Source organism: Peromyscus californicus, unplaced genomic scaffold, assembly GCF_007827085.1.
Source record: "Peromyscus californicus insignis strain IS unplaced genomic scaffold, ASM782708v3 Scaffold_7__1_contigs__length_154581171, whole genome shotgun sequence".
NCBI lineage: Eukaryota > Metazoa > Chordata > Mammalia > Rodentia > Cricetidae > Peromyscus > Peromyscus californicus.
The window spans coordinates 93969603-93982847 of record NW_026294595.1 but is presented as its reverse complement, the minus strand read 5'-3'; the positions used below and the strand labels follow the sequence as shown (position 1 = coordinate 93982847).

Sequence of the window (13245 nt, the reverse complement as noted above, 5' to 3'; positions counted from 1 at the left end):
CCCAAGAAGGTTTTTATACAACAACTTTGTAGTTTATACCAACACTATTATAAACATTTGATCCATACAATTGCCCAATTCAATACACAAGGCTGATGTTATACCCCTTTTTCACAGTGGAGACCAAAGGTACACGATTAGAAAGCAATTAGGACTCAGAATTTCAGATTCTGAACTTAGTAATCTACTATTTATAAATTTATAAAGCTACTTCATCTTGCATACTCTTCTTTTATGTCACTTACTCATGAAACATGGAGAAAACTATCTTTGTATCTCCTGATACCATCAAAGCACTGCTACAAGAACAGCTTCCTCTCTGTAGTGTTTTCTAGAGTACACAAGCAAAGTGGACCACTAAGACACTAAGGCCACGAGTTACTTTCAATACTTGCTCCCCGATCTTCAAGTGAAAAAGAATTCCGGGCTGTTGCATAAAAAAGGCTAAGAGCTTGTGCCACAGCCCCTCTATGCTGCCCCACAGTTCACAACTTTCAGTTATCTGTCCTCTTTCCTCCTCCCAAAAGTTTGTTTGGGGTCTGACATCCCAACTGGAACCCATTTCGACGGTAAATGACCCTAGTCTCCAAAGAGACCACAGCTAAGTCTTCCTCCTCAAACACCGCGGAAGCTCTTTTCGGGACATTTATGGGTGTCCCTCCTATGTCCACACGCCTGGTCTGAAAAACTTCATCTTAGACTATTTTTCCCTCCCACAGCCCCATGCTCACCCTTGCACCTCCTCCAAAATCTCCCAGCCATTGGGGTTGGCGAGCGATACTTCCTATCTCGCCCGGCCCGGATCTCCCGGCCTGCAGTCAGGACGCCCTGATCCGGCTGAAGCGGACAGCGGCCCCCTTCAGTACCCCAAACCCCGAGGCCCATCAGCCCCGATCCCTGCCCCGCCTCCCGGCCCAAGGCGCCAAGTCCTCGGGGCTCCGTCTCCAGGCCTGGCCCGGGCTTCCAGGGCCTAAGACTCAGCGGGGAGACAGGAAGGGGCTGCAGCAGCGGGCCGGACACCGGGCGGTCCGGGCGCTCGGGCCGGGCGGCTCCCAGCTCCCGTGGCCAGAACTCAGCCCTCCCGCTCCGCCGGCCCGCGCCTCCGCGGCCTGCCCTCACCTGATCCAGGTTCTCGTCGCTGCCGCTGTCTTCCGTATCCGAGTCGATTACGACACGGCCTTTCCGCTTCTTTACCATGGTGGTCCCCCGGCTCCCACGCCGGACGCCGCCGGGACTCCCCTCTTGCCCGCCTGCCAGTGGGACCGCCACTGCCGCCACCGCCGCCGCCGCCGCCGCCGCTCGACCCACACAAAGGCGACCGCGCATGCGCGCTCCGCTCCGCCCCTGGCCCCGCCCCCCGCCGGGCGCACGCCGTTCGCCGAGGCCTGGAGCCCCGCCCCGCCCCACCCCCGACGCAGCGCGAGGGGCGGGGCTACGCTCCCGCTGGTTCCGGGCGGGAGTTAAGTCTGTCTCTTTCCGCCGGCCGGAAGCTGATGCGGTGTCGGAGCTGAGGGTTGCCCAGGGATTCTCTGCTTGAAGCTGGTTTGAGCCGCCGGACCAGGGTCCACTCTAAGAAAGCTCATGCATCTCCACCCTTGGAAGGCGACTTCAGGAGCCACCAGTGTGGACGACAGTCGCCTGGAACTCGCTGAGGTTATGGGTGGAAGAACCGGAGCCTCCCTGCCTGAGCCGTATTAGTAACAGTCGAACTGCGACCCAAAGAATTCGGGAAGAGTATTCCAAGCGATAATAAAATTACTTTGGGGAACTCAAATTCATTGTAGGAAAGCAGCAGGTGTCGGGGGTGTGGGATGAGTTGAGAAGACGAAGCCCGGGAGGAAAGCAGCTTCTAATGAGCTATATTAAGTAGTATCAGACCCACTTGGGTTGTCCTGTATTGGTAAGGGACGACGATGTCTTCGACACCGAAAGAGACCAAGAATAGAGAAGAAGATGGATTCTGGATTATTTGCTGGGTAGTATCCCTAGGATTTGAGATTGGTGCTCCGAAGGGGCAGAGGTTGCAGATTTTGGTTTAGGAAGGTGAAGGCAAGCTAGCCCTTTTTGAGAGAGGTTTGGAGGTGAGGAGAAAATGCTTTATCCCTGTATTGAATTTGAAATCATCTGACAAAAGATCAGCGCCCGGAGGCATAGGCGCACGCCTTTAATCCCAGCAAAGCCAGATGGATCTCTGTGAGTTTGAGGCCAGCCTGGTCTACAGAGTGAGGTCCAGGACAGGCACCAAAACTACACAGAGAAACCCTGTCTCAAAAAACAAAAACGAAGCCGGGCGGTGGTGGCGCACGCCTTTAATCCCAGCACTCGGGAGGCAGAGGCAGGCGGATCTCTGTGAGTTCGAGGCCAGCCTGGGCTACCAAGTGAGTTCCAGGAAAGGCACAAAGCTACACAGAGAAACCCTGTCTCGAAAAACCAAAAAAAAAAACAAAAACAAAAAAAACAAAAACAAAAACGAAACAAAACAAAAAAGATCAGCACCAGAAAGGTGTATGTGTACATATATGTATATATATAAACATATACAGCAGGATTTGTATTTTAGGGAGTATATACATAATAATTTGAGGCTGTTCTCCAGTCTTCTTGGAGCCCACTAGTTCATTCATTCTGATAGTGAACTTTGGAATCTAAGGCTTCCTTGGCTGGGTTGATGAGCTCTCACTCTTGTGCTCTCTATCTCACTTTGACTCTGTAAGTTGATTTTTCTCAACTCAACTACTGTACACATCAAAGATCCCTGCCAAGTGTGGAGTTATAAACCCTTAATTCCAGCTACTTGGGAGGTTAAGATAGGAGGAACATAAGGAACACAGGCCTGCCTAAGGCTGCAAAATGGGTCCAAGGCTAGCCTGAGCAGCTTACTAAGACCCTTTCTCAATAAATAAAGTGCTAGAGGATTCAGCTCAGTGGCAGAGTGCTTAGAAGCATATGTAAGGCCCCAGGCTCAATCTCCAGTATTAAAACCAACAATAACATGTGCATGCTTCAAAACAGTAATAACCCTAGCAGAAGGATCACATATTTGAAGGTAGCTTAGGCTATATAGCAAGACCTAGTTTATATATGTCTGTGTGTATATATATATATATAATGTGTATATTTATAAAACATGTATATATAAAAATGTGTATATATGTGTATACACACACACACACACACACACATATATATATATATATATATATATATATGCATACATACACACACAATGCCATCCCTAGAGAGAAAACACTGTCTACTGTTAGCTACTTGAAAAGAAGTTTTGGATTAGGATGAAGGAAACTAAGTAAAACCCAGGTACCACTTGAGTAAAGTGAAGAGTTTTCCCTAACAGTAATGCCTACACACCTACTCCCCAGCATATTCGAAGTCCATGGCCAAGATCACACAAAACGACCACAAAACCTCCTGAGTTTCTAGATATCCTTAAGTCTGGTGCCCTCTGATAAGGTTTCTTTAAATGTATTCATCACAGGATTGCAAAAAACCCATAATCAGTGAATTTTAAAGGTGGTCTTTGAATGAACTCTGATGAATTTTGAACCACTTACAAGGGTCCTCTAAGGATTCAGGGACAAGTTACTCCTTAGTGAGACTAATTGGTGTCTACATTAAGGGAATAATTGTGCCGCTCTCTAAATCCCTTCTGAATGTTTTCCAAAATGTTTATTGAAAGTTTCCAGTCAGCAAAATGAGGATTGAACCTGCTCCCCTGCCTCTGTCTTTTGATTTCTTAGAAACTTTAAATAAGGTTTGGAGGTGAGGAGAAAATGCTTTATCCCTGTATTGAATTTGAAGTCATCTGACAAAAGATCAGCGACGGGCGGCGTAGGCACACGCCTTTAATCTCAGCACGTCTTTAATCCCAGCACGCCTTTAATCCCAGCACGTCTTTAATCCCAGTTAATATATAAAAAGGTGTTCAGAGTACTTTCTGAAAAAGAGCCAACACTGAGTACATGTCAGTTATAATTGTTCCACTTTGGGAGTAGCAGGGTATAGTGGTGCAGACCTGTAATCCCAGCATTTGGGAAGTGGAGGCAGAAAGATCAGGAGTTCCAGGCCAGACTCAGCTACATAGTAATTTCAAGACCATCCCAGGCTAGATGAGACCCTATCTCAAAGGATAAACAACACATTGAAAACCAAGTAAGGACCAGCAAGATGCCTCATGGAGTAAAAGCATTTACCATGAAAGCCTAATGATCTGAATTTGATCCCCAGATCCCATCCAAGGTGGAAGGAGAGAATTGATCTCCATAAGTTGTCTTCTGACCTCCACTCAGGAGCTCTGGCACACATGTATGCACACACACTTACTGACTAACAATAATACATAAAATACTTTTAAATTCAGAAATACCTAAGAATGGAGGCTTAGGCTTATAGCCCCAGCACTCAGGAGGCAGGTAGATCTCAGCCTGGTCTTCAGAGTTCCAAGGAGGCGGGGGCGGGGATGAGAACCCGTTTTTATTCAAGACCACTCTAGAAGACTCTGTGTGTGTGTGTGTGTGTGTGTGTGTGTGTGTGTGTGTGTGTGTGTGTGTGTGTGTGTGAAGAGATCAAACAAAAAGTCTTCCTCCCCCCACCACCCCCCCCCACACACACACCGCCCCAGACAGGGTTTCTTTCTTTTTTTTCTTTTTTGGTTTTTCGAGACAGAGTTTCTCTGTGTAGCTTTGCACCTTTCGTGGATCTCGCTCTGTAGATCAGGCTGGCCTTGAACTCACAGAGATCCGCCTGCCTCTGCCTCCCAAGTGCTGGGATTAAAGGCGTGCGCCGCCGCCACCACCACCTAGCTAGAAAGTGTTTTGAGATGGGGTCTCATGTGGCTTAGTTGGGCCTGAATTCCTTGTGTTTGATCCTCTTACCTTTATCTTCTGAGTGTTTAGGTTACAAAATAGAAAACTTTCACTGTGTATTGTTTGTTTGAGAAACTAGAAAATGAAAAGCAAATATTAAATTTAAAAAGAGAAAAAAACAACTAAGTAAAATAGAAAATGACAAAAACTATGGATTCCTAACAAATAGGTTTGTATTTCTTTTTGTTGTTGTTTGTTTGTTTGTTTGAGACAGGGTCTCATGTATCCCAGGATGGCCGTAAACTGGCTAAGTAGCTAAAGATGACCGTGAGTTCTCCTGCCTCTTCCACTTGAGCTTGCATTATAGGCTTGTGTCACCTCTCCTTGTGCTGGAGAGGACTTTGTACATGTCAGGCAAGTCCGCTATCAGCTGTACTATTCCTCAGCCCTGTCTTTACATCTTTCTTAAAAATTGAAAATAAACTAGATGATCATTTTTGTTTTGTCTTGTTTTGTTAAGAGTTTGACATGGAAAACTCTATAGCAATTACTTTTTTTTAAGGCAAGAACTACTAAAACAGATAAAGGATTAAAGAGCTCAGAGAAATGTGTAACTGGAGTGGATATAAATGTGCAGTGTAAGGAAGAAAATCCATCCAATGATTACATTCCTCGGTTCCACAGTAGACCGGTAGTGACACACATTTTCCTCATAGCTTTGGTCAGAGGACAGCTTTCAGGAGTGTGTTCTCTCCTTCTACCATGGGGTCCCAGGAATCGAACCCAGGTCATTAGGCTTGGTAGCGGTTGCCTTTAGTCACTGAGTTGTGCTGTCCTTTCCATAGAGCCCGTACAGCAGCAGATCTGCAAACAGTGGGGTCCTTGGTATGCTGATAAATCTATCTCAGGGGAGTACTTCTAGCGTAAATAAAGGAAGGAAGTAGAAAGCTGGGCTCAAGCCCATGTCTAACCACAGTTCTGGGCAGCAGAGTCAGGCAAATCCAGCCAGTTTTTGCTGAAATGTTGAGTTTAGTGATAAGGTGCAGAGTGATAGAGAAAGGTTCCTGACACCGATCCTGGCATCTGCACACACCTGTGTGTACGCACACACACCAAAGTAACTAAATAAAATGTGTAAAAGGGCTAGTCCTTGCCTAGCATGTACAAAAACAAATGAAACAAAAAACAATTGTTTTTAAAGATTTATTTATCTATTATGTATACAGTAGACCAGGCTGGCCTCGAACTCACAGAGATCTGCCTACCTCTGCCTCCCAAGGGTCGGGATTAAATGTGTACGCCACCACCGCCCAGCCCAAAAACCAAAAATTTTTTGTTTTTTGTTTTTTGAGACAGGGTTACTCTGTGTAGCTTTTAGAGCTTGTCCTGGAACTCCCTTTGTAGACCAGGCTGGCCTCGAACTCACCGAGATTCACCTGCCTCTGCCTCCCGAGTACTGGGACTAAAAGTGTGTGCCACTGCCACCTGGCCAAAAACCAAATTTTTTAAAAAATCTCCTAATTCAAAGTTGGTCAAGTTGTGTACTTCAGATAGTGGCACAAACAGGGATACGCTGTTTAGGATTAGGGCAAACCAATTTAGTAGTGACTTGAATTAGAGAAAAGGGTTTTCATGAAGTAGTCCAGATGTGCACAATAGAGGGCTGCTGAGACTTTCTTTTCTCATCTCCGGTGTGAGCCAGGATCTCACTGTATAGCCCAAGTTGGCCTCAAATTCATGCTTCAGTCTCCTGAGCGCTGGGATTACAAGTGTGGTTGTCCTAGTGGGTCCCAAGGTGGGTGCAACCGCTCTGATCCACCAAGTCCTCAAATCCCCAACTCCTTTCAGTTCGCTACTGTTTTGTTAGTGGTTGTTTTCATCGTCATGGTCGGAGATGGAATTCTACCATTTATAAATTCTAGATAATGACCTGAAAGCCAAGAGAAGGGTAGAGAAAGCAGCCCCATGCTGTCTGCTGTGGTGACGGAGATTTGACTGTTGTTAGAATTTTCCTGCCTGGCCCACAGTCAGGACAGATCTCTCTCACCCGCCAGTCCCAAGCCGCTCAAACCCGATCAAGTAAACACAGACACTTATATTGGTTTCAAACTGTATGGTCGTGGCAGGCTTCTTGTTAACTGTTTTTACAGTTTAAATTAATCCATTTCTATTAATCTATACCTTGCCACATGGCTCGTGGCTTACCGGCATCTTTACATGTTGATTCTCATCATGGCGGCTGGCAGTGTCTCTCTGACTCAGCCTTCCATTTCCCAGCTCTATTTTCCTCCTTGTCCCGCCTATACTTCCTGCCTGGCCACGGGCCAATCAGTGATTTATTTATTGACCAATCAACAACACACTTGACATACAGACCATCCCACAGCATTTGACCTCGAGACACAGTTGTCTTTTAAGAAAAGTTCCCATGGGGCTGAAGAGGTGGCTCAGTGCTTAAGACCACTGGATGTTTCCCAGGGGACCATTGTTCAATTCCCAGCACCAACATGGTCGCTCACAACAGACTGTAACTCCAGTGTCAGGGTATCTTAACACCCTCCTCTGGCCTCTGAAGACATTGTACACGTTAGGTACACTTATATACACGAGGGCAAAAATCCATGCACATAAAGCAAGTTCCCAGAAGGATGTGTTACACAGTCATAAATACAGGTAAAATGCCTATGCACATAAATTAAAGGAATATAAATCTTCAAAAACAATCAAAGAAACAAGAAGCTATATCAGAAGCTATCCCATGACACTGCTATTCCCACTGTTAATTGCAATGGGGACTTGGAAATATAAAGATTATTCATATGCCCAGCTAAGTATTCTATTGCAATGAAAAGATGGAAAAATATGTGAGTGATAATGGTTGGTTTTTCTTTCAGGGCTCACCACCTGAGTATGATGACCAAGTTTGGGAACATCAATCAGAAATTGAAGCCTCAGGTCTACTAACCCTTGTATCATATTGTGGCAGGGTTTAGTAATTAAGGATTTTTGTGAAGGTGTGTCAGATGTAACACCCTTCCCCAACTCCACATCAGGAGGGGACTGTTGATAAAACCTCCCAGACCTGATTGCCATTTTTGTAGTTTTTTTGGGACAGGGTCTTTCTAGATAGTTGGGGCTCAGCTCAAATCCTTGAGCCTCAAAAGAGGGATTATAGGTGTGCTCCAACACATGTGACCTTATCTCAAAATCAATCAATTAAAAAAATAGTCATGGATATAATGGTAGAGGATAGGTGGAATTTGGCCATCATGGAGGGAACTAAGTCAAAGACTATAAATAAAGAGCATATCCATGAGGTTGGAAAGGTGTTTCTCCAGTTAGGAGCATTTGCAGAGGACCTTGGTTCAATTCTCAGCACCCACACGGTGACTCAAAACCTCCTGTAATTCCAGTTTCAGGGAATCTGATGCCCTCTTATGGCTATTATAGGAACTGCATGCATTTGGAACACAGATATGCATGCAGCCCAAACACTCATACACATAAATTTTAAAAAGGGACTGGAATGATTGCTCAGTGGTTTAAGAGCACTTGCTGATCTTGCAGAAGACCCAAGTTGGCTTACAACCATCTATAACTCCAGTTCCAGGGTATCCAACGCTGTCTTCTAGCTTCTGAGGATACTGAATACATGGTACATAGACATGCATGCAGGCAAAACATACATAAGCATAAAATAAAAAACAAATATTTCAAAAGAATATATCTATGTCTTAGGCACAGTGGTGTGTGCTTGTGTTCTCATTACTCTGGAGGCTAAGACAGGAGGGTTACAGTAAGTTTGAGGCCAGTCTGGGCTATATAGTGAGTTTTAGGTTATCATGAAATAAATAATTAAAAAAAAAAAACAACAACAACACAAGCCGGGCGGTGGTGGTGCACACCTTTAATCCCAGCACTCGGGAGGCAGAGCCAGGCAGATCTCTGTGAGTTTAAGACCAGCCTGGGCTACAGAGCAAGATCTAGGACAGGCACCAAAACTACACAGTGAAACCCTGTCTCGAAAGGTGGTGGTGCACGCCTTTAATCCCAACATTCAGGAAGCAAAGGCAGTCAGAGCTCTGTGAGTTCGAGGCTAGCCTGGTCTACAGAGCAAATTCCAGGATAACCAAGGCTACATAGAGAAACCTTGTCTTCAAAACAAAACAAAAAACACAGACTGGGCATGGTGGCACACACCTTTAATCCTAGCACTCAGGAGGCAGAGGAGGGTGGAGTTCTGTAAATTCTAGGCGAGCCTGGTCTACAGAGTGAGTTCCAGGGCAGTCAGCCAGGGCTATGCAGAGAAATCCTGTCTCAGACTTTCTCTCTCTCTCTCTCTCTCTCTCTCTCTCTCTCTCTCTCTCTCTCTCTCTCTCTCTCCAGATACATATGTATGTATATATGTGTATATACTCCATATACACATATATATGTATATATGTATACACTCCACACACACACACATGTATATATACACATATGTATATATGTATACGCTCCATATACATATATATGTATATACACTCCATATACATATATACCCCATATACATATATGTATATAGATTAAAAACAGCACAACAAATACAGATAGAAGGAGAGATTGAGAGACAGAAAGAAAATGTGTCTGTGTCCTGATATTTTTTTTCCTTCCTTTGTGTGCAGTACCAGAAACTGAACCTCGGATCTTATGCATGTTAAGTAAGCACTGTACCACTAAGCCATATATATCCTGCCCTCTTTTTACTTTTCAGTTTGAAGACTGAGCATGGTGATACATGCCTGTAATCCTAGAGGTGAGATGGTCACTGGGAGTTCAAAACCAGGCTCATCTACCTAACAAGTGTTATGCCAGCTAGAGCCAGTGAGACCTTGTCATAAGAGAACCAAAGAAAAATCTAGATTTTGTGACAGGGTCTCTCTAAGTTGTTCGTGTGGTCTGAACCTTTCTCTTTAGCCCAGGGAAGCCTTTCTTTTAGATTCTCCTGTCTCCCAAGCCTCTGGAATTATAGGAATCTGCCATCATGCCCAGCAGTGTCCTGGTATTTTTTTTATTAATAATTTACTTAAATTTGTTTTATGTGCATGGGTGTGAGGGTGTCAGATCCTCTGGAACTGGAGCTACAGACAGTTGTGAGCTGCCATGTGGGTGCTGGGATTGAACCTGGGGCCTTTCACAGTGCACAGGCAAGTGCACTACCACTGAGTTACATCAGCACTCTTTTTTAGTTTGAGAGATTTTGCTAGGACTGCTCAGCTGACCTTCAGCTCACTTTGTAGCCCAGGCAGACCTTCAACATGTGATCCTTCTGTTTTAGGCTTCCCAATAGCTGTTCCCAAGGAACTTCTTATTTTTGTTTGTTTGTTTTTAAAGATTTATTTATTTATTGTGTATACAGTGTTCTGCCTGCATGTATGCCTGCATGACAGAAGAGGGCACCAGATCTCATTACAGATGGCTGCGAGCCACCATGTGGTTGCTGGGAATTGAACTCAGGATCTCTGGAAGAGCAGCCTGTGCTTAACCTCTCAGCCATTCCTCTAGTCCCCTATTTTTTTTTTAAGACAGGAAGGATCTTATGTAACCCAGAGTGGCTTCAAACTCCATACATAGCTGAGACTGGTTTTGAGCTACTGACTTTCCTACTGCCATGTCCAAAGTGGTACATTTACAGGTGTGCACTACAAGGTCAGATTTACACAGTGGGAAAGATTGAACTCATGATCTCATACATTCTAGGCAAATATTCACCAAATGAGTGGCATCTCAAACACTTATTCTAGTACCAAGCATGTTTTTTGTTTGTTTTAGGTTTTTTTTTGGGGGGGTTGCTTTCTCAGTAGCTAGGGTTATAGGTCTATGCCACCAGGCCCAGTTCCTATAGCATTTATTGTTTTGTTTTATTTTATGTGGCCTGGAACTCACAGTGAATTCCACGCTGGCCTTGAACTCAGTGGCCTCCCATCTCACCTTCCAAGTGTTGAGACGGCAAGAGTGCCCCACGAGTTGTGGGAAAGTCAAGCCACGGCTTCGTGCATGTTAGGCAAGCATTGGTCAGCGGAGCTACATGCCCAGCCCCAGAGTCTTTATCATTATTAACAGCACAAGCTGGCATTTTGGAGGGCAGCAGGTTCCTTGCTGTGAGGAAGCATTTTTAGTATGAATTTTCAAGGGAAGGCTTGTGGGTTATGTTAGTGGTGACAGGAACAGAGACACAGCTCCACAGTATTACACTGCTACAGTCTCAGAAGTTCTCTTGATCTTTTAGGGACCTCAAGACAGGTTAAACCAGATCTTAGGCTTCAGAGTGGAAAAGAAATTGCGGGTCTATCCCAGTGGAGTTTTTTTTTGGGGTTTTTTTTTTTTTTTTTTTTTTTTTTTTTTTTTTTTTTTTTTGGTTTTTCGAGACAGGGTTTCTCTGTGTAGCTTTGCGCCTTTCCTGGAACTCGCTTTGGAGACCAGGCTGGCCTCGAACTCACAGAGATCTGCCTGGCTCTGCCTCCCGAGTGCTGGAATTAAAGGCGTGCGCCACCAGTGGAATTAAAGGAGTGCGCCGCCCAGCCCAGTGGAGTTTTATTAAAAATATTTTAATATAGATTTTAAGTTCAAGGGTTAAGAGAAGGAAAGGTACTCAGGAAAGAATAAGACATATCCAAGTTCACTTAAGAGGATCTTGGTGGATCTCTGGGAGTTCAAGGTCAGTCAGGGCTGTATATTAAGACACTGTTAAAATAAAAGATATATCCCTTCTTGGGTACCAGTCTTCCATAGGAAAGTCTCAATTAAATGTCTTAGGGTTGGACATGTGTAGTGTTTTAATGGCTTTCAAGTTTTAACTCAAAGGACTGCTATGAAATCCTCCCTCACCTTTTTTTGGCAGGTGAAGTTAAAGGGTGGCTGTGGAGGTGCCTTGAATGGGCTTATAATTTGATGAGGTAAAACCAGAACACTGGAGTTACACAAGACATTTAGGACATTACTTTTACTGTAAATGGGGTTTCTACTGAGATTCCTAGACAATGCTGGGAAAGGAGGTAGGCTTAAGCGATTTTGTTAATTATGTTGGAACTCCTGATTCTCAGCTGGGAAGAAACTTCAACCAGACTCAGATGTAGAACTTCTTTTCCTTGCCATGTCTTCAAAATTTCCCATCTCTCTATCCTGTCTTGAGGTCAAAAACGTGTGCACGGTTATCTAATGTTTCAGTAAACAGCTGCTTCTTGAGTGTGGGCTGTGTATACCTTATCTCATTCACTTATGTTTGTGAGGGTTACAGATGTGTGGATCTAAAGAAGATATAAATGATCAATGCTTCTTTGTTGATCAAAGTGACTTATGTCTGGATTTTGTTGTGGTCAGCATTTCTGGCCAGAGCTGCTCCAGGTATGACCTTTCCTTGGGACTTGGGACTGGGAAATCCTTATGAAGTGCATTTCTAGCTAACTTTAGGGTGTCATCTATAAAGACTTCAGTGGTCAGCTAACTCTCATGCAGCAGAGCAGGCAAGAGGAAGGAGAAACTTTTGAGAATTGGATCTCAATGGGGATAAGCATACCTCAGTACACAAAGCTATCAAGACAGCTCAGGAAGTAACGATACTTGTCAGTTCCATCCTCAGAACCCACACTATGATACCCCAACCAATCAATGCTAAAAATTTAACATACAATATTGTTAGTGTTTTTGTATCAAACTTGTGGGTCACAACCTGTGCCCCAAGACAGGTCCAGCCACCTGTCTTTAATAAGCCATGTTCCCTTCTAGAGCTGGGAGGACCCTTTCACAGGGGTCACAGCAAGGAAAAAGCAAGCCCAAGACCGAACACTTATTAACTATGTCTCCTTGAGGCCTCCCACTGAAAGAATGGCAGATCTGTGTCCCCCATCTCTGCAGTCCCTAACTGAGTTAAGGTCAGGTTCCCAATGCCATCGAGAGCTCTCTCCTCAACTGCCATGGTCACTGTTTCTCTATTGATCAATAATACCCCAATATTGTTGACCAGAACACCCAAAGACAAAGCCAGTCAACCACAACTGCACCAAGTGATTAAAAAGAACACCAAGTTGCCAAAGGAGTCCAAAGGCGAACAGAAAGGCAAAGCCTGAGGTGCACGGATGAGAGAGAGAGAGACTTACCAAATGTCTTGCTTTCTCAAAAATCCAAAAACAAAGTCCAAACTTGATTTTCTGCTTCCCAGAGTAGGGGTTAAAAGGGACTGGAGGGATGGGTCGGTGGTTAAGAGCATTTTCAGAATTTGGTTCTCAGCACTCATGTGGTGATCTACAATCTTAAGTAACTACAGTTCCATTGGATCTGATACCTTCAGGCTTATGAGGGCACCAAACACATATGTTGCACTTACATTTGTGCAAGAACCAGCCTAGCAAAAATAAAGATACTCTAAAGAGACATTTTGTGCCTC

The 13245-nt window shown here is 44.6% G+C and overlaps 1 protein-coding gene across 1 annotated transcript in view; it reads right to left on the bottom strand.

The window, feature by feature from the left end:
• The window catches only part of Rtf1 (RTF1 homolog, Paf1/RNA polymerase II complex component), a 63910-nt gene extending 62581 nt beyond the window's left edge, over nt 1–1329 (bottom strand). Inside the window, exon 1 of the mRNA XM_052723745.1 lies at nt 1120–1329. Within this exon, the coding sequence (XP_052579705.1) occupies nt 1120–1326 (207 nt within the window). The 5' untranslated portion in view covers nt 1327–1329. The remainder of the gene's footprint in view (nt 1–1119) is intronic.
• Nucleotides 1330–13245: the final 11916 nt, after the last annotated feature.